General features: G+C 41.3%; 1 protein-coding gene across 4 annotated transcripts; it reads left to right on the top strand.

Moving 5' to 3' along the window:
- The first annotated feature begins 2,809 nt into the window (after positions 1-2,809).
- LOC105026335 (guanine nucleotide-binding protein G(s) subunit alpha) lies at positions 2,810-21,148 on the top strand. Of its 4 annotated transcripts, none has more exons than XM_010897725.5 (13): positions 2,810-3,321; positions 3,999-4,137; positions 6,643-6,715; positions 8,385-8,439; positions 8,620-8,739; positions 11,661-11,758; positions 14,583-14,637; positions 16,761-16,834; positions 18,008-18,066; positions 18,720-18,840; positions 20,397-20,527; positions 20,664-20,749; positions 20,940-21,148. In XM_010897725.5, exons 2-13 carry the CDS (start codon positions 3,999-4,001, stop codon positions 21,084-21,086), a joined length of 1,158 nt encoding a protein of 385 aa, XP_010896027.1. In that variant the 5' UTR covers positions 2,810-3,321; the 3' UTR covers positions 21,087-21,148. The 4 variants fall into 4 exon arrangements, with proteins under 4 accessions (XP_010896027.1, XP_019907275.1, XP_010896026.1 ...); XM_020051716.3 differs by having other exon boundaries at positions 2,810-3,635; XM_020051717.3 differs by having other exon boundaries at positions 2,815-3,635; positions 20,682-20,749.
- The last annotated feature ends 425 nt before the right edge of the window (positions 21,149-21,573 follow it).

The following is a 21,573-nucleotide window of genomic DNA, read 5'->3' as shown; positions in this document are numbered from 1 at the left end:
ATTTATTGGTAAATTCCTCAGTAAAATAAGTATTTGGTCACCTACAAACAAGCAAGATTTCTGGCTCTCACAGACCTGTAACTTCTTCTTTAAGAGGCTCCTCTGCCCTCCACTCGTTACCTGTATTAATGGCACCTGTTTGAACTTGTTATCAGTATAAAAGACACCTGTCCACAACCTCAAACAGTCACACTCCAAACTCCACTATGGCCAAGACCAAAGAGCTGTCAAAGGACACCAGAAACAAAATTGTAGACCTGCACCAGGCTGGGAAGACTGAATCTGCAATAGGTAAGCAGCTTGGTGTGAAGAAATCAACTGTGGGAGCAATTATAAGAAAATGGAAGACCACTGATAATCTCCCTCGATTCAGGGCTCCACGCAAGATCTCACCCCGTGGTCAAAATGATCACAAGAACGTTGAGCAAAAATCCCAGAACCACACGGGGGGACCTAGTGAATGACCTGCAGAGTGCTGGGACCAAAGTAACAAAGGCTACCATCAGAAAGAAACTACGCCGCCAGGGACTCCTGCTTAAGCCAGTACATGTCCAGGCCCGTCTGAGGTTTGCTAGAGAGCATTTGGATGGTCCAGAAGAGGATTGGGAGAATGTCATATGGTCAGATGAAACCAAAATAGAACTTTTTGGTAAAAACTCAACTCGTCGTGTTTGGAGGAGAAATAAAGCTGAGTTGCATCCAAAGAACACCATACCTACTGTGAAGCATGGGGGTGGAAACATCATGCTTTGGGGCTGTTTTTTTGCAAAGGGACCAGGACGACTGATCCGTGTAAAGGAAAGGATGAATGGGGCCATGTATCGTGAGATTTTGAGTAAAAAACTCCTTCCATCAGCAAGGGCATTGAAGGTGAAACGTGGCTGGGTCTTTCAGCATGACAATGATCCCAAACACACCGCCCGGGCAACAAAGGAGTGGCTTCGTAAGAAGCATTTCAAGGTCCTGGAGTGGCCTAGCCAGTCACCAGATCTCAACAACATAGAAAATCTTTGGAGGGAGTTGAAAGTCTGTGTTGCCCAGCGACAGCCCCAAAACATCACTGCTCTAGAGAAGATCTGCATGGAGGAATGGGCCAAAATACCAGTAACAGTGTGTGAAAACCTTGTGAAAACGTTTGACCTCTGTCATTGCCAACAAAGGGTATATAACTTGTCATTGACCAAATACTTATTTTCCACCATATTTTCCCAATAAATTTATTTAAAAAATCCTACAATGTGATTTTCTGGATTTTTTTTTCTCATTTTGTCTCTCATAGTGAAAGTGTACTTTTCATTTATAAATGAAAGAAAAATATATTACAATAGTCAGTGATAAATGGGATGCTTCTGAACCAAGTTGAAATGATGAAGACAAATATGCATATTACTTAATAAATCATGGGAGCAGGCACAGAATTGGGTGTGTTTCTGGATTTTTACTATGAGATAAAACCATTATTTTTCCCAATAGAGGTGTGAAAGCTAGAAAGGTTTTGGTCAGTAGCATATTTACAGCCAGGTTAGTGCTGCCCTCTAGTGTGAAGGTCTGACAACAGCAGAGGCTGGTGGCCATGGCATTGATATAATGTGAACTCCAGCACATTCAATAAAGTTCCAGTACTGTGCACCTTCCACCTGGAATGAGTTACAAAATATTTTAAAATTACATTTTCTAGACTTTTCTAGTAAGTCTAAAATCAAATCTATGACAGATATTGAAATGGGTTTTTGTAAATGTTTTTAACCTACATCTACACTGTACCTTTCCACAGTATAAGTGGGAACAGTAGTTATCTGTTTTATGTTGTGATTGTATGTACTGTAATTTCTGTGTGCTGCTGTTTTTGCCAGATCTGTTTTAAAAGAGATTGTTAATCTCAGTGTGGCTAACCTGGTTATATGAAGGTACTTTTTTTTTTTTTGAAGCTAGTACTAAACCATCTCTGATTCCAATATCTTTCAAACCAGTGGAGGATGATGACACTACATATACTCAGGATATGGACTGTAAAAAAGAATAAATTAAGGTCATAGGTTCCATAGTGTGATACCAAGATAGAATGAAGAGCATTTGCAGGAGGAAATTGGAATATGATGTTGTACCGGTAAAGATGGGTGGATCTGTGGACAGGATTGGAGTTCATATCAGGTTAAAGTGAAGGTCCATCACCCGCAGACTGAAGAGGATAAAGTGTGTTTGACCAACCAGAGGTACAGGTCCAGTAACAGGAGATGGCTGCATATAGTGGTCAGTGTGATGGCCCTCGTTTTCACCCTGTTAAGGGAAGATAGTGATCCTATGGGTAAGAACATATTTAGAAATATACAAAAAATATCATGCAGTTTCAGTTGGCAATCAAACTAATTTATCAACAACAACACAATAATATTATGTATTACCCAATAATAATAAAAAACACTTCGCATTCTCATGCAAAGATGACTACCAACCTCAATAGTTAGGAACAAGGCTCAGTCATATTGCTTAGTTCTTATCAACAAACGACTGGAAGAATGAAAAAACGAAATCACAAACGACTGGAAACATTTATTCATTAGTCAATTGTGTGATTCAATGGCATTGCTCGTCAAAACATCGGAAATGGAAAAAGACCAAGCCATCGCCGTGACCCCGTGTTGACGATCCCAGAACCCCTGTTGTTCCTTTGAAGAGGGCGCCGTTTTCTCCGCAGAATTTCGCCATGCTGACGTTCTGTGCAATCATGTGATGAAGCTCTGGTCCTTCCCAGGGTTCAATGAGCGCTGTTTGCCCCACCCCATCTCTTCAGCGCTGTCTATCTCATGTACTATTCCCGGAGAAAAAGGGAAAAAATAATACCGTAAAGAATTGGTTAGTCCCGTGTTAAATCTTCCACGACCAGCCCAGGAGGGAACTGCCGTCATAGTGGAATGTGTTATTACAATCCGCGTTATATTTATGAATGTATATGCACATGTAGGTTCTACCTACCATTCGAATTCAAAAGGAATATAAAACTGAGACTGACAGCGGGCTATCCCTGCAAGAAACGGGAAAAAATCGAAGGATTTTCGTGTTTTTGTCATGTTTAGAAGAATCAGAACCCATTTAACAATGTGTTGGGGACAATCAGAACGCTTTTAGGAGCCTTGCTGATGTAAGGAAGAATAAACATTTTAGCAACAAAAGAAAAGACAGAAGGGCCTTTGGATTGAGAAAAACCAGCCTGGAACAGCCATCACAGAAACGGGGGAAAATCAGGAAAATTGAATTATTTCGGGGATCTAAACTGGAACCGGACTTACAGTTTAGTTCGAGGATAATCGTGCGGATATAAAAGTAATTAAATGAAGACGGAAGCAATGAAAATATTACACATGTAGTTCGTTTAGTGTATATATTTTTTTCTTCAGTCAGTGTACACAGTCTGCGTGGAGAAAGGCCGTTTTAAGTAAATACACAGAAAATACGCATTTTCCCTAAGCTATGTCAATTTTAACTCGTGTAAAAAGGGTCCGTGTCATTTCACAGTCGAGTTTTTGTGTCATGCCGAGTTTGGGTCTCTGTCACAGGCAACAGTGAGACGTGAGACCCGGGCCGCTCGTGAGATGAAAATAGGCTATTTATCCTGTCTTCAATTGAATGTAAAAGAGGTAAAAACCCTAATTAACCTTTACATCTGTGGATCGTAATCTATATCGGTACATAAAAACTGTATGCGAAGAAGGAAAAGCCTACAGAATTTACCAAACTAAGGGCGGCCTGGGTGTCGTCATCAACCTGCCCTTTTTGACAGCAATATCTACTGAAAATACGCATTATGTATACATAATTACAAACGCAGAAGGACAGCGTTTTCAAACAGATTAGTTCGACGTAACACTAAACAACAGACTGTATACATGTCGTTAATATTGCTATCAATTTCGTGGGTCAACCGAGGGATCTAGAATACTTTGTTTATTTATTTATTTTTTCACATTCCCCCTCCCCTGGACCCTTTTTCTTGCGGGAAGATGGGTTGTTTGGGCAACAGTAAGACTGAAGATCAGCGAAATGAGGAGAAGGCACAAAGAGAGGCAAACAAAAAGATAGAAAAACAGCTTCAGAAGGACAAACAGATATATAGAGCAACTCACAGGCTACTACTTTTAGGTAAGTTTGAATGCAATCTGATGTGTTGTAGGCAAGGCCTCTTTGGCAACATTGTTTATCTTCGTACATGGCATGCTATTTGAAGTTGTGCTATAGGAGATTGAGTTTTTTTTTTCTGTAGGCCTTCCTGTTTTTCTACACAATCATTTCACCTTTTCGTGTTTGGCATGGTTGCTGGCATGGTGATTTCAAGTTGACATTGTATATAAAAAGATTAAACTTTCTTCACATTTGGTACAATATGTCAAAGGCCTATGTGATTGTAACAGCTCTTGTCTAATCTATGTGAAACATGGGTGTTGAACCTCCAGCTACATGTGGGTGTGTTCTCAGAATGACTAGCTACCTGACAGCCTTTAAATCCATGGACATGTGTATTTGCACATGTGAATTAATACACAGTGAACTCACTGTTAGGTTTCTACAACTGACACTTCTGTGATCTCATGGTTATGTAAAAGCAGTCAAAATGTCCTCGCTAAGTGATAATATATGATTAGAAAATGCCAAAGAGTTGAATGACATGCCGGTATTTTCGTTGCAGAGGAAGTTGAGGTTAATAAAGAAAGCAGAACAGTAGTCACATTTAACCAGAACAAAATGTTTACTATAATTATGCCAGATGTAGCTCTGCATGTCTCCAGGATATTAAATTGTTTTAGATCAAGGATTATTTGCGAGTAAGATGTTTGTTGGAGTGTTTTTAGATTGACATCTGACCATGAACCAACCGTAATGAAGCTCATAACATTTGAGATCACTGGCAATTTGCGTCTAATCATTACAGACAGAAAGCTATTTGATATGAGAAAACGTATATTTTTAGTCTAGTCAACAACTTGATTAACACTATGGTGAAGCTGAGCTTTACTGAGTTAGCCTGGTTAATAACATCCACTCCTAGAACCGTGCAGAAAGGACACTAAAAAGGCAATATTACGGCCACCATAATAGCCTAGGGTTTGCATCAGCCCTGTATTATGAATCAGAAATTATAGCAGATTCCTTCCTTTTATAATTTTCACATTAAGAAGTCCTCACACTTAAACAAACATTAACCAGATCATTGGATCATCTTTACTTGTGCCAGTTTTCTGGAGTCAAGTCCAGGAATGGCTGGTACGTCATAATATCAGTGTACAATTGAACTTGACTGTTAAAGGAAGTGTCAATAACGGATATATAATGATGGTCTAAGGTAAAGGGTTTATGTTTGGGGGCATTTCCGACACATCCTATACAGATGGCCAGATTCAAGGACGTTGTGAGACATCACTTTAGAATGAAGGGATGTATTGCGAGAGAAAACAAATTAAATGATACAATTCTAGGAAAACAGAGGGTTAGAGCAGAGATTAGTTTGGTCAGCTAATGATTCTGGACTGTTGAGTGATGCTGGTTGCGGGTAGTGTAGCTGTGGTGGTCCTCTAGGTTTCTTCCAGTTAGGTTAAGGTGGAATGGGATTGGTCGACCGGGAGTGGAGAGATCTGACCAATCCCTAAGGAAGACACAAACTGTGGAACACAATATGTGGGTGATAGAGGTTAACTTTGTGTTTCCACTATAAGTCCAGCTGTAATGCTACTGGAGTATTAGATTTCAACATGTTAAGATTACATCCATTGTAGGACTTAAAGGAGCAATTACATTATAGGACTTAAAGGAGCAATTACACACTGTCATTTCTCAATCTAGCAACCTGTCGTGTACTGTTTGGATGCTTGAACCGATAGGGTATTCTGTCACCCGTATTCACCAATCCTTTCTCTATGGGAACTTGTTTGATGGCCTCCGACACTTGTTTTCTCTAACAATAAGTTTTCTAGCCTAAACACTGACCTTAACCAAGTGTATAATAGTACTGTGGCTGGACTCCAATGAAAAACCCTACATCCTAAGCCCCTGGGTGACGTGTCACATCTGTGTGGACTTTTTCAAATAAGGGATTGTGATCACCGTTGCCTCAATCCATTGAGGTTTGAGTGGCAAAGAACAATGGAGTTGGGTTGATTCATTTGACACGTTGCGGCCCCCGGCGCGTGAGTACAGTTTGCATTGAATAGTTGTTGATATCAGTCCTGCAATGAGCAAAGTTGTTGGCCCGTTCCCTCAAGCTAATTCAAGGGTGTATGGGGCAGGTTTTGTCAATTGGACCGGCACACAAGAGACTGCTTCCGGTTTTGATGGCGGTTCCTCAGGGAAAGCAGCAAAGGCGATTGCTTAGGTGAAGTCCAGCCTATCTCTCACCCTAGGCCAGATGTTAAAGGTGACTTCTTTCTACTCCTGGCCTCTGTTGCTCCCTGGGACCTTTAAATCAGGACATTTCTGATCATGTCCATTTCACTGGTTTGAAATGCGGAAGTGTCACTTTACTCTCTTAAATTTTTTGCAGGTTGCTTCTGATGGTCACATTCCTAATGGCCATTTCTGTTGTCAGGATGGGACAGTTCTCTGTCCTCTGTGTCCGGTTTCTAACTATCCCTGTCTGTCTGTACCTTTACACAGGGGCGGGGGAGTCAGGAAAGAGCACCATAGTAAAACAGATGCGAATCCTCCATGTGAATGGCTTCAACGCAGAGTAAGTACCTCTGTCTTGTCTGAGGAAAGATGAAGTAGTTATAACAAAGTCACAGCGATAGAGGAGAATCTGGGACATATTGTGTGCAATTAACAACCAAGCAGTAACAGAAAGCCAAAGTGTCTCCACCCTCCCGGACTGACATTAGTCCACACAGCTAAGCTGGGGATAAAGTCCTGTGGGGTTCAAGCTGTGTTGTGTTGAAAAATGACCGGCAATTCTAAGTAAGAATGTTGATTCAGGGGTGCTCAGAACCAAACTGTGCAGATGGGTGAGTGGGCTGGGCTCTGAGTTGGGCTTTACCCTGGTGGGTTGACTGGGTTATGTTAGATGAGCACATCAGCATATAAGCCACCCAGCAGCGGGTGACCCGTCTCACGACTCAACAACATTTAAAACTGTATTTGTGAGTGAACCAGTTCATCATTGTAAGAACCAGTTCAACATTGTAGAAATATCAGTCTTTCATTGAGTTGTTGATTGTGTCTGTGTTATCTGTACAGCATATAACTTAAATCTATGGGTTTCTTTCTATTTCTCTGGCATTTGTGATAGATAAAAAGCAAGGCAGTGTGTCTGACTGTTTGTTAGTCAGTGCTGGAGGAACAGATACTATACCACAACAAAATAAGAATTCCTGGAGCTGTTCAGTAGTTTCCCTCAGACTTGGAATATGGTGTTTTTGCCTTCAGTAACTTCCATTGACAGGATTCTAGGCCAAACAGCACGATAGCTCGTTCATTTGTGAAACACTGGACTCAGTTTATTTTGTCTTCTTGAGTGCGTTTTTAGAAAAAGTTGGACACGAATGTATACACTTGCTTTCTTCTTTCTAGTTATTGCTTCTTTTCTCTTTCCATCCCACTCTCTACACGCACAAACACAGACACAGTCATATACAAGCTCTCACACACTAAGTCGCAAGGACCATGTGACTTCTAATGACTATCATGTTGAAAATGTAAACAGGGCTTTCTCAATCTATGTCCTAACCCAATAAACAAGAGAGCTTGTCTGTGTTGTTACGGAGCCTTCGGTTGGCTTTTGTCTATTCTTTCTCTCCCCTTTCTCTTCTCTCTCTCTCTCTCTCTCTCTCTGTCAGTTTACCTTTTTCTGTTACATTCTTTTTACTTGAATTTTGCGTTTTGCTTTTGGTGTAAACTACACACAAGTGACAGTCCCCAATGGGCACTGCTCAGAGGAACAGTTGTTTTACAATGTTGTTGTACATTGAAATGCTTTACTCACAAAAATACGCCCTCAGCAGTCTTTGCTTGTTAAACACTTTGCATTTGAGTTGATAGCTGACGCTGAAATAGTGAGTTGTCCGTAGTGACATTCTGTTAATGGACTGTTGCAACTCAGTTGTTGCTATTCCAAGCAAGCTGATGTTTGACACTGGATCATTTGTAGTTGTCATGCCCTGCAAAGCGTTTTCATTGGAGTGCATTGTAGTCACTGGGAGACGGTGACGTTTTGAGGAGTGTCAGTCAAAAGCAATGACCGGTCCAGGAGGGATGTTGTGGGCTGTCAGTGCATGTGTGCCAGGCCACTTTTTGAGGCTTATCTACCCATGTTTTTTGTAAAAAAAAAAAAAAGAAAGAAAGAAAATGATATTATGATTTTTTATCATGGGAGTTTGAATTTCAACTTTACTGTGCTTTTGCAGAGAGAAGAAGCAGAAGATTCACGACATCAAGAATAATATTAAAGAAGCTATCGAGGTAAATCATTGCTTTTAATATTTGCAAGTCACTCTAGGTAGGTAGAGTAAGAAACATCTGGACGAGCTTAGCTTTAGTCGTGAGTGTTTGATTAATGATTATTGAATAGATGATGGCCCAAAACAAACCTGTGGTGTCACTTGATCCGTATTGACTGTCTGTGTTTGTGTCTCTTTTTAGACCATAGTAGCGGCCATGAGTACACTGACGCCTCCCGTTCTGCTTGCCAGTCCACACAACCAATACCGAATCGAATACGTCCTCAACTTAGTTAATCAGAAAGACTTTGAATTCACATCTGTGAGTATAATGATGATTGGAACACGTACATACACACACCCACACATTATTATTCATGTGCATTGTCTTTAATGAATGTATGTATGTATACACTTTGTGTGACAGCACGTACATGTGTTCATGGTCTCTTAAGGAGGCCCATCCAGTAATCCCTTTTGTAGATGCTAGCCTCATGACACTGGTAGCACTGCTAGTTATGGTGCATTACAGGAGTAATTAGTGGCCTGGGCCCCTTTGGGATGCCTGTTAGCTAATTGACTGGCCTGAGGGAAGGCCTTGAGGTCTCTGAGTACCACTGTTTGATACTAATTGTGCCTACACCGCCTTTAAATATGTTTCCCCGGGACTCCGCGGGCCTTTGTTAGTGTAATGCTGGGACCCATGATAGAACAAGGTTGTCATGAAGTCCAAAACGTAATCTGTTAAAATGTATCTATAACTGGTTTTATCAAGTCTTAGGGAACTTTTATGTATTGGTCACAGAAACCATGTTTTGATTGAAAAGGGAGTCTTAGCCAAAGTGATTTTTATTCCCCTCCAGGGCAGAGAACAGGTTGTCTCTCATCACCACTATAACAACAATCAGTTAGCGGTTGCATCTGCTTGGCTGTTTTGAAACGTTTATTTAGATCTCCTTACCTATCTCAGTTGATGGGATGGAATTCAACCACTGCGTCACGGTCATTGAAGATGCCTCTGTGCTGTTTCATGGACTAGCCCACCTGTCAGAGCATGTCTCTCTCTTAGTTTGGGCAGGGGGTTATGCTGCATTTGGCAGGTACGATGCACTACAAAAACACTGAAAAATGATGGGAGCAGAAGTTTGGGCCTACCTGTGAAGAGCTGTGATTGTCTGTTGTCTTGGGCTGTGGTGTGATTCTGCAAACAACGGAGGGTTGCTGGAAGGCTCTAAGGTCACAGTGTCACACACTCTCCCTCCCTCCTCTCTGGCACCCCCAGGGCCGAGAAGAAACCGGTTCTACTGGTCACCTGATCGCGGAGAACATGTCGGGGGGAAAAAAGAGGGTGAGGAAAAGTACGAGGGGCGTGAAAAGAGGGGAGCGTTGTACGGTTGTCTCCAGTCTGGGCTACTCACTCCCAGTCCATTGCTTGTTTAAAGGGTTCATCATGTGGGATGGGTTTTCATTTCAGACTACTGGTTTCTCGGCCGATGATTATTGAAACATTGTAGGTTGGCTAATGTCACTAAAATGCATTTAAAAAAAATGCAAATCTACCAGGGATATGACTTCCTTCTCCTGCCTCTCCGTGCATGAGGCTATTGTAGTAGTGTTGACCGTAGAGTTTGACTGCCAGCCAAAGGAAAATATTTCCATTGAGCTCCATTTCTTGTGAGGTTTTTGTGTTGCACATGCTCGCTCATCTTGCAGAGCATTATAGATGCTTGTTTAGTAGCCTCGAAAACGAGCGGAAACAGAGTAATGGCCTTATAAACGTCAACTTGGAAAATCCTTCCTTTGCTTTAAAAAATATACTAAAAAGTAAAATCAAACTTCCTCTGATATTTTTTGTGAAACAAACAACACTTGTGTATTTTAGACAGGCCTTCTCAAAGAATGGAATGACTGGGGGGAATGAACGACAGCCATACAAACAAGCCACTATTGAACAGAGAGAAACAATATAGTATTGAGTTGTAGCCCCAATGGATTCTGGGTCAGCTGCAATGCAATAAGGAGTTAGCAGCGACAAGTGATTCTTTTTTTTGTTTCTTAAGCGCATGACTGATGAAAAAGAAGGACACATGATGTGGGCTCTTTTATGCAGTGGATTGAGGGATTCAAGTGTTCAAGTGAGCCGCAACAGCCAAACAGCGGGACATATTTTTCATATTGGGCAGCAAAACAAAATGTTAGGCGAGTGTGTTTGGCCCAATTGTTCCAAGAATGTCAAAAAGTCCAGAAGCATTTATTTGACGCCATTTCACGTTTACCTTCATATTCCAAATGTAGACGCATGGACAACGTTCTGCCCTCTGGATGTTGTCCATGGGGCACACATTCTGGTTCTTGATAAGATAAGTGGACTGGACATTAACACTTCTTGCAAAGAAATATCAAACAAGGAAGTAATATATATTCATTTGTATAGTTGACTCACCTGTTTACACCTCCGGACCATTTGTTTGATGAATCAAAGTAATTGCATGTGTTGTTATATTGGATTTTGATGGGTTAGAGCCTTTTATGTACCTGACACAGGTCAGCTGACCTCTCCACCATATGCAGTGTTGATTTCTCTGTATTGTCGGGACCGTTGGAAGGGATGAGACCATGCCTTGTGTTTTTAGGTCATTTAAGGCACAATGAGGGATTTCAACGATCAGAGCATTGGTTCTTCCTATATTGATATTCCCCTTGGCTGTTGCCCTTCGTGGCTACAGAACCTGTTCTCCTGTCAATAAAATGCCAGGTCACTAAAAGGTGTGCTGCCCAATTGGAATGTAATTCATCCCACCCCTGTTTACCTTCCTACATGTTCAAATGCTTTAACCAAGCACACAGGAACACAACATCTCTTGTCAGAAGCCACTGCACATGGCAGTGCCCTCAGAAATTCTATCATTTTTATCAAACAATTGATTTGTTCTTCGTTGTCTACACCTCTTTCTCTCGCTCTCTCTTTCTGTTCTCTCTCTTTCTGTTCTCTCTTTCTGTTCTCTCTCTCTCTTTCTGTTCTCTCTTTCTGTTCTCTCTTTCTGTTCTCTCTTTCTGTTCTCTCTTTCTGTTCTCTCTTTCTGTTCTCTCTCTCTCTTTCTGTTCTCTCTCTCTCTTTCTGTTCTCTCTCTCTCTTTCTGTTCTCTCTCTCTCTTTCTGTTCTCTCTCTTTCTGTTCTCTCTCTTTCTGTTCTCTCTCTTGCTGTGTTCTTTTCTATCTTCATCTCCCATCTCTCTCTCTCAGGAGTTTTACGAAAACGCCAAGACTCTGTGGCAGGACGAGGGTGTGAGGGCTTGTTTTGAGAGATCCAATGAGTACCAGCTGATCGACTGTGCCCAGTAGTAAGTATGCTCTGTGCCACATGCCACAAGGGGACCCACGGTCTCAAGTGGTCCCAGTGCCCTTGGAAGGGCCCGTTTGTTGATACGAAACATTCTAGACAAACAACCATGGCCACCTACTGCACATTATGGGAACAGAGTTCAAGGCTACCATGCTCAGAGGTTTGGAAACCCAAAATATTCAACCTATAATATCTCATAAGAACTTTATTGGACAAAGCGATTGCCTTGAGAGACTGTTCTGATTTTCGGTGACTCCTGGTAAGATAATGGGCCTTGAATCGTGTCCCCTCCGGAAAAAAGTGGCCCTCTGTGTTTTGTGTGTTTGTGTAGTTGTCGCTGAAGGTCTTTGTGTAGGATCCAGGAAATGGTGTGTGGTAGTAGAGCTCTGTCGTGGAAGTCACTGTGAGCTCACAGTTTCTCCCCTTCACATCTCATTACACACACACACACATACACACACACACACAAACATATACACACACACACACACACAAACATACACACACACACCACATGACGTCACCAGAGCTGTCCACATCAACAATGCCACCTCTGTCTGGCTCTGCATCTGTGATGTAGGATATTCGTTGTAACATGGGCAAAAAATGGCAGGTCCTGAGTCATAACTAGAGCGAGGGAGATTTCACCAGTTAAGGAGAGCAGGGGGGGGCACATCACCAAACCACAGTGACTTAAGCCCCAGAAGAAATTCTCTTATGATGCTGTTTGAGTTGAGTTGATCATATAAAATAAAATATATGTATATATTTATATATACTGTGTATAAACATCATGCTAAGGTTTGTAGAGTCAGGGCTGTGTATTTTATTTGTGTTACTTAAGTCTCTGACTACCCCTTCAGGTGGATGAGATGGTCCAGTCCGGTCTTTTGTTCCCTCCCTCTCTCACTCTCTGTCTCTATGACATTCTCACTCTCTCCCACTTCCCCTCTTCCAGTCCGTCTTTCTCTTACTCTCTCTCACTCCCCCTCTCTGTTTTTTTTCTTCATCTCGTTCTCTCCCAGTCCTTTATTCTTTCTCCCTCTCTCGGCTACTCTAGTCACACATTTTGAGCAGATTTTGAGCTGATAGTCTATTTATAGAGACTGTGGTTCCGTCTCCGTGGCAACCATGCTGGAGGCCAGGGCGCTAGGGAGCTATTTTTGAATCTGCTCTGTAATGTCAGACACTACTCTTTCACCCTCCTTCAGATACTACTATTTTACCCTCCTTCAGACACTCCTCTTTTACCCTCCTTCAGACGCTCCTCTTTCACCCTCCTTCGGACACTACTCTTTCACCCTCCTTAAGACACTCCTCTTTTACCCTCCTTCAGACACTCCTCTTTTACCCTCCTTCGGACGCATGCACTTTTCTTTCCTATTTTACCTCCTTCCCTTCATACCAATTGTCTTCCTCTTAATGGTGCCTTTCCTTCCTCCTCCTCGGTCTGCCTCCCTGTCTCCCAGTACCAACGACTCATTGTGGGTAGGGTTGAGACGATACCAGCGTCACATCACTCATTAATATCGTGGTGAGGGGAGGGAAAACAAAGCCAAATGAACTAGTTCCTGGAAAAAACATCCCCAACGTTGGGAACAAAAATAATTCATTCATATACGATGTGATGTCACATGCCTGGTAAACAACAGATGTTGATTAAAAGTACAATGCTTACTTCCCACAGTGCACAGTTAAAAACTAACAGAATGAGACAGGAATAGACAATACAAATCTATACAAAACAAAGATGGCCTTGAGTCATATAAACTTATTTCTTATAGCACGCAGTGTTGTACATAAAGCAGTTTTCTTTTTTTGCAATGAACCAGAAAATACACGGGTAAAGCAACATTTAGAAAATGTCCCATGTCTTTTATATGATTGGTTAGAGAAGAGCCCTCATGGTGATGTCACGTGAACTACTGCAGTGGAAGGAGTCTCTGGAATATGCAGCAGAACATTTCAGTTTGACTGTTTAGGCAACGAGAGTTCATCTCCACACCTGTTTTTTTTCCTCTTGAGTCTGCATATCTCCGGCCATCTTTGTTTCCATTACAAAGAATGTCAACTGCACGTGAATACACACACACACTATCTCTTTGTGGTTTGCCCTAGCCCCCTATGTCTCCATCGATGATTGCTGACTGATTTCTGCCATTCCACTGAGAAAAATAATTTGAAAGGCATTTTTTTTAACCACAAAGAGATATTTTCAACATATTTTCAGCGCTTTGTGCTAGTAGGGATGTCTCACCTGTAGTTAGGCCCCTCCCATTTCACCCCACAATGTCACGCTCCTAGTTATCCGGAGGTTCAGCATTCCTCTGTGTTCAGTGTGCCTTCAGCTATATGATCCACCTGTAGGAATCCTTTCAACACAAGTGAATATTGGTTGTGTGTGTGTGTCTTGGAACGCAGTATCATCAAAGTCAGTAGGATTACAGGAGAAAGAACACTGCCAATCCTCTCATCTTTAAGGGTCTCTACCAATGATGTCTGTTTTGGTGATTTTCTTTACTCTCTGGTCCGGTTTCTACACTGGTCCTTGCCATGTTATTAGCTGGTGGCTCGTTTAGGTACCTGATATTGATTTAGTCTATTCTCAAGTCCTTGTTTTTATTTAAGTGGTCCTCTAAAGAGGAAGGAAGGATGGCTAACAGCAAGTCAGTCCCTTCCTATCTTAAAAATTGTTGGAGAAACACGGGTCCATAAAAATTTACTGAGCTCAGTTTCTACCAGCCCCACCAAGCATGATCCTGGTGACTTATTGAGAATTCAGATGTTTTGTACTGTCCTGAATCTCTTGTTTCCTTCTTCAGCTTTCTAGACAAGATTGACATGGTGAAACAGAGTGACTACACTCCTACTGATCAGGTGAGTGTCTTTAGATTCAACAGCCATCTTTTCATAATATTCATTGTGTCGGGGTAAAGGTCATAGTTACTACTTACCTGTTCAGAATTGTCATTAGTTATACAATTTTCAGATGACCCAAGACTACTGAAATCTCATCAGGGGATGCTGAGGCAGCCATTTCTTGTCATTCCAATTATACCATTTATACCATTCCATTAATACCTCTTGATCTTCAAGAATCTGACTTCTGAAATCTGGATTAGATGTCACATTCTTGAAGATCAAGAATGACATCACAACCCCAAAAAACGAGAGACATGATCTACTGTGTTGTTTTTCTTATAATGGAGGACTGATTGTGCCCATTGTTTCAAAATATTGCTGAAAAATAAATGCTGCTCTCATGGAATCGCTTACCAAGAAAACGTCTAAAATTGGATGTGAAAGATTATCGGAATTTGATGCATTTTCTGTAGGGCTATAGTTTCTATTTCTGCTGGTAGTACAGTGATATCTAAATCACTTCAGCTCTTGTCTGTTAAAAGTGCCTATTGACCAAACAATACACCAGTGGTTACAAAACCTTTTGCACTATAACATAAAAAAATGCAGACATTCAAACCTTGCATGTGTGCAAATCTGAACAAACAAACCAATTTACTGTTCAATGCAAGTATAGCCTATTGGGAATTGAACACCTACATTTTTAGAATCAAGTTAGTCATGTCAGTAAGGGATATCATGTTACCCTAACTTTTATCGGAACCCAGGGCAAGTAGAATCATTTGGCCTACCTGTGTGGAGCTGAGGCTCCACAATTGAATGGCCAGAGTGCTCTAAGCCAAACACTTTATGTCCTCAAATATTGTAATACACTCAGTGGCCAGTTTATAAGGTAGACTGTGTTTACAAAAAATCGTTTACTCATACTCATAGTGAGCCATTGCTTATTTTATAAATCAGGCAGGAAAGCATCAAGGCAATCAGTCACTGAACGATGGAGCATTAAAATAGGCAAAAAAAGTGACCTAATTTACAGAGAATGTTGCTACAGACAAAGATCATCCAGTCAGTGTCAGTCCAGTGTCTCATCGTTGATGAGAGAAGTTAATGGAGAATGGCCAGAATCATGCAAGCAAACAGGCAAATAATGGCTCAGTGGTGTCCAGAACGGCATTTCGGAACGCGCAGCTCACCAGTCCTTGTCACGGATGGATTGTAGCAGCAGATGACCATGCCAGTTTCCAATGCCATCAGCTAAAAACCAAACAAAGCTGCTCCAGTGAGCATGCAGTCGCCAAGACCTGGACAAGTTGACTTGAGATGCCTGCGCATCTCCGGACCTCAACCCATTAGAGCACGTTTGGGATGAATTGGAATGGGCTGTTCTCCGAATGCATGTGCAACTGTGTGATGTCAGCATGGACTAACTTCCATGTGGAATGTTTCCAACCCCCTGGTTGGATTCGTGCTCTGAAGAATTCGGACTGTTGTAGAGGTCAGTGGTGGTCTGACCCGGTACTAGATTGTTGCTTCTAAACAGACTACTGAGTGTATGCTCTCTATACCAGTTTGTATCTTCTTTACATGTTATTGAAACCAGTGCGTGATGTTACTTGAGACATATAACCAGTAACCATCACAAAATCTCCTAAATGAAAGGAAAATATGTGGCTTCCGGGGTGGCACAGTTACGGCACTCTTTCACAAGTCCAAGCTGACGACCACAGTCTAGCTTTGAGCCTTGACTCTGCCTCCTGCTGATGAGTAACTGAGAAGCCTTACAGGTGATGCAAAAGGGCCAGCATCCCCAAGGGAGTGGGGAGGTCTTGTCAGCATTTGTATTTCTCTCATTCTGCTCCATTGACTCCCTCTTTCAAGGTAATAGATGGAGGAAGGGGGTTTCTGCTGGAAGAGCAGTGGGTGGATTCAGAAGCATGTACATTGGAGGCAGCAGCATTGGCCACATATTGTTATCCAAGTCATCTTTTAGTTTCTACAAATGTATCTGTAATCTGATTAGAGATTAGAGTTTTGCTGGCAACCAGATGAAACTTAAATTTCTTTTGAATCTGTTACTCCCCAACAATGATTGTTATAGCACAGATTAATGAGTCCCCACCATCTCTCACATTTCTCAGGACCTACTAAGATGCCGAGTGCTCACCTCTGGGATCTTTGAAACCAGATTTCAGGTGGACAAAGTAAATTTCCAGTGAGTATAACCTGCTGTTATCGTCCAGACCAGTGGCTAGCACAGCACTTCATAAGCAGCTTTCAGCTCAACCCTGCAGTGATAATGAGTTAATATAGTACAGCTTACCCACCCAATAGGTTTTCTACATTTTGTTGTGTAACAATCTGGAACGAAAATGGATTTAATGTGATTTATTTCACTTTGATTAACACCACATAAATACTTTGAAGGTGGAAGGTGTAGTTTTAATGTAATTAGACATATGAAACTAATATTTTGGGTGGACTCGTAATCAGCCTTTAAACAATCAACCCTTTTTCAGGAATGACTACCTAATGGGGAACAACCAAGTGATTCTATAAGCCTCTCATTCAAATGTCAGTTAGAGTAGGGTGCTCATCTCTGTCAATTCTTACTGTGGCTTGTCAATAAGATTTTTTTTATGTACAAATAAAGAATGTTCTTTGATGCATTTGAAAACGAAGTCTAGGTGTGTTTCCAAGCCGATTAGAATATGAACTCCTCCTGCTGTGAGGATGATGAGCACATCGTGTTTGAGAACTGAAGCAGCTCCACAACCTGTTCACAACATTGAGCAGAGCGTTGGTACCATTTAATAATCAACTAGTTGTACTTATTGTCCCACCATGCTTCCAACTCTCAGTTCTACAGAGTTCTTTAAGGCTGCTTGCAGTTTAATCTATTTCTACTCTCTGCATGTGAAAATGATTGCCAATAGCCTTTCTTAAAAGAAAGACAAAATTAAACGAGCAAACGACCAAAAATAGTCATCAGTGAATCAGTAAAACTGTAAACCTGTAATCAACACTTTGTAGAATGCCCTTTGGTAGCAGTACCAGATGTAACTTTTTTTTAAGTGACTGCCAGTTTTCCAAATGTGTTACTTAAAATGTTTGCCTATCCTTTGATTCTTAGATTTCACTGGGACACTGAGTCCTATTTTTTTTTACCTCCATCTCAGTCCAAAGTTTCGTGCAGACGGATACAGTTTTTCTTCTAGAATTTTTAATCCATCAGTGACAGAAATATGAATAAAAAAAAATTTGTTCTAGATTGTAATCCTACAGTCCTTTGGGTGTGGGGGTTTCAATCCATTGTACAAGTAATTCTTTATTATGCCACAAGATGGTAGTGTGATATAGTTGTCTCACAATACCATTTCTTTCACAGCATGTTCGATGTTGGTGGTCAAAGGGATGAACGTCGAAAATGGATCCAGTGCTTTAATGGTAATATTCGTTACACCACTTGATCTGGCCAAGCCAATCAAAAAACACTCAAACACAGTTCATATCTCCTATCTGTTTTTATTTGAGGGGGTCTGGATTGGTCCTCCAAAGTCTGTAGCCTCGTCTGCTAAATGTTTCCTGTATTTTCTAACTGTCGTATTTGGTTTTCTGCTATTACTGTGTGTTTCTGCATAGGCTTAAGCCAAGTACCTTTTGTGTTCTTTCCCACTTTTTCAAAATCAGTTAGTCGTAGTCCTTCCTCTCTCTGTGTTCCCCTCAGATGTAACAGTCCTTATCTTCTTCTCTGTGTTCCCCTCTGATGTAACAGCCATTATCTTCTCTGTGTTCCCCTCAGATGTAACAGCCATTATCATCTTCTGTGTTCCCCTCAGATGTAACAGCCATTATCATCTTCTGTGTTCTCTTCAGATGTAACAGCCATTATCTTCTTCTGTGTTCCCCTCAGATGTTACAGCCATTATCATCTTCTGTGTTCTCTTCAGATGTAACAGCCATTATCTTCTTCTGTGTTCCCCTCAGATGTAACAGCCATTATCATCTTCTCTGTGTTCTCCTCAGATGTAACAGCCATTATCATCTTCTGTGTTCCCCTCAGATGTAACAGCCATTATCTTCTTCTGTGTTCCCCTCAGATGTAACAGCCATTATCTTTGTGGTGGCCAGTAGCAGCTACAACATGGTGATTCGAGAGGACAATCAGACCAACCGTTTACAGGAAGCTCTCAATCTATTCAAGAACATATGGAACAACAGGTGACAAGCATACTCAGAGAGTAATCTAAGCCTTCAAACTTTTCTAATACCATAACATGAAAAAATAAAATTAACCAATATTGTTAAACTTAAGGTTTTTCCTTAAATGTTTTTCTCCCCAAGTTTAGCATAGGATAAGAATGGTTCAGTGATTAGTATTCCCTGCAATATTTGTATTCTGAATAGGGAACAGGTCCGGTTTGGTGTGCGCTCCACATATGTCTACCAGTTTCTGTAGCTGTAAGCAATGTCAAAGGGGAATTTCACCATAGATCACCTACTTAATGTACTTATCACTAATATTAGTGATACATTTGTGTAAAGCTCCTCAACACAATCTAGAATAAGTGAAGTAGGATCAACTTCCTCTGTATTCTTCTGCTCAAAAAAAATACCAGAAGTTCAAACATTCTATACAAACATAGATAAGAAAATGGTGGTTGATGAATACAATAGTAATAATATTTCGGAGACTGAATTTATAACTGTTTATTTTTAAAAGATCAACATTGATGATCAGAACAATCGAGTTCATCCCGCTCATACCATATAAACAAACAATAACATCAACACATTTACAAGCAGAAATATTCCAATGATAATTTCCATTATCATGACAAGCAAATTTGTGTTTCACCATTGCCTGCCAGATTGCATATAGGCAACTATATATGGAAATATTCTATAATATATTGTTTTTCAATTATAATTTTTATTTCGACTAGCAAACTCATGCTTTCTCAAATGTTCACTAGTTATATACACAATGCCACCTACATTTTAAATGTTCATTCAATGGCCAGAGTATTCCTAATCTAAAATGTACCCTTCCTTCTTAGGTAATTAGCACAAATAACAATAACTGTAGCAAAACTCTCATCTGAAACGTGAATATTGACTTTACCAGCTAACTCTCCTGCCTTTCTCATTACTGTATGATCAAATTTGTCAAGTCTGACATGAGATTTTATTAATGTTAAAGTATTTTTGGAATTTGGAACCTGGTGCTTTGAATCCTAAATGCTGATTGGCTGATAGCCGTGTTGTATTGGCTACAAGGGGCTGTGGTATATTGCCAATATACCATGGCTAGGATATGTTTTTAAGCACAATCTGAACACAGCTAAGATCTGCTTTTAGGCAGTGCCTGGACACAGACCTTAGCTGTGGTATATTGGCAATATCTTGCAAACCACCGAGATCCGTTACTGCACTTATAAATTGGTTACCAACATAAATAGAGCAGTGGCGTTATATGTCAGTCTGGACAAATAGAAAATACATCCAGGTCTTCAGGCTAAACTTTTTTGTCATATCCTAGAAATGTCTCAAAGTGCATTTGAACAAAGAGCAGTCCAAACGTAAAAAAAACTTCTTTTAAAATGTTATACCATTCTAATCTATTTATATGTAAGTTTTTTGTACGTCATTATATGATTAGATGACCCACATTTTTCTGTGTGCAATTATACTAGGTCCTGTCATTTCCAATGTCCCCTAACTGATGTTTGTTTCAGACCAGTAAATTTCTGACCTGTATTTTCATCTGTCTTTAGGTGGCTGCGGACCATTTCTGTCATCCTATTCCTCAACAAACAGGACCTGCTAGCAGAGAAGGTTTTGGCTGGGAAATCGAAAATCGAAGAGTACTTCCCAGAATTTGCACGCTACACCACACCAGATGATGGTAAGAAGTGAATACAGTTCCTCTGGATGTTTACTGTACACCCATGCACACACTCATAGCAGCCCCAACAGGCTGCTCCAGCTTTCAGCCAGTGACACTGTGTGACGGTGAACCCCGTCACAACACTCATCGTCAGTCTCTCACTCGTCTGTAGCGACACCAGAACCAGGGGAGGACCCACGTGTCACCAGGGCAAAGTACTTCATACGAGATGAGTTCCTGGTAAGTTTCCCAATTCACACCATAATGCTAATGTTACGTACAGGCTTATGGTGTTCATTCCAAAATGGGATATAATCAGAAAGATGCCCAATGGAATGACTTGTTCTCATTTGTGTTGGATATGCTAGAGGTCAGTGTTTGTGATTGAGTCAGGCGGTACACTCTGGTAATGGACTCATTGTGATTTCAGAGGATCAGCACAGCCAGCGGAGACGGCAGGCACTATTGTTACCCCCATTTCACATGTGCCGTGGACACGGAAAACATCCGGCGCGTCTTCAACGACTGTCGGGACATCATTCAGAGGATGCACCTTCGGCAGTATGAGCTCTTGTGATCGGAGGGGGCCCACGACACTGACTCTGACATCCCACATCGGTTCCCCGCCCCCCAACCCCCCCCCCCCCCCCCAAACACACACACACACACACACACACCCAACCCTCCTCCAAGTAGCTCCAGGCCGTGTGCTCTTGGGATTCCTGAAGTCAAACTAGACAAGAGCTACAGTGCAACCTGGAAATTCTGCAAAGCCCAAAATACATTCAAGCCGGATCAGCTGAACTCCACCGCACTTTAGCACTGTGCTCAGGACCCAAACCTATTTCACCACATGAACACTGACATCATACCTTTCTTTGACAACCTGTTTATATTTACACACATACACACACACACACTCGATTCACCCGTAAATACAGGCTTGCATTCAGAAAAAGAAGAACACATGCTTTTACTGGACTGCATGGTTACTGGTCCGGAACTAGGCGAGTCCCGAGGCTTAGCAGCTTAGTGTCTACAGCCACAGATCGAGCCTCAGAGCT

The sequence above is a fragment of the Esox lucius genome, chromosome 12, assembly GCF_011004845.1.
Source record: "Esox lucius isolate fEsoLuc1 chromosome 12, fEsoLuc1.pri, whole genome shotgun sequence".
Classification (NCBI taxonomy): Eukaryota; Metazoa; Chordata; class Actinopteri; order Esociformes; family Esocidae; genus Esox; species Esox lucius.
This window is presented reverse-complemented; position numbering and strand designations above follow the sequence as displayed.

Coding starts and splice junctions, on each gene's coding strand:
- LOC105026335 (XM_020051716.3), top strand. CDS start 3,591: ATGAAAATAGGCTATTTATCCTGTCTTCAATTGAATGTAAAAGAG. Junction 8,740..11,660: donor AAGACTTTGAATTCACATCT/GTGAGTATAATG, acceptor TCTCTCTCTCAG/GAGTTTTACGAAAACGCCAA. Junction 11,759..14,582: donor CTGATCGACTGTGCCCAGTA/GTAAGTATGCTC, acceptor TTCCTTCTTCAG/CTTTCTAGACAAGATTGACA.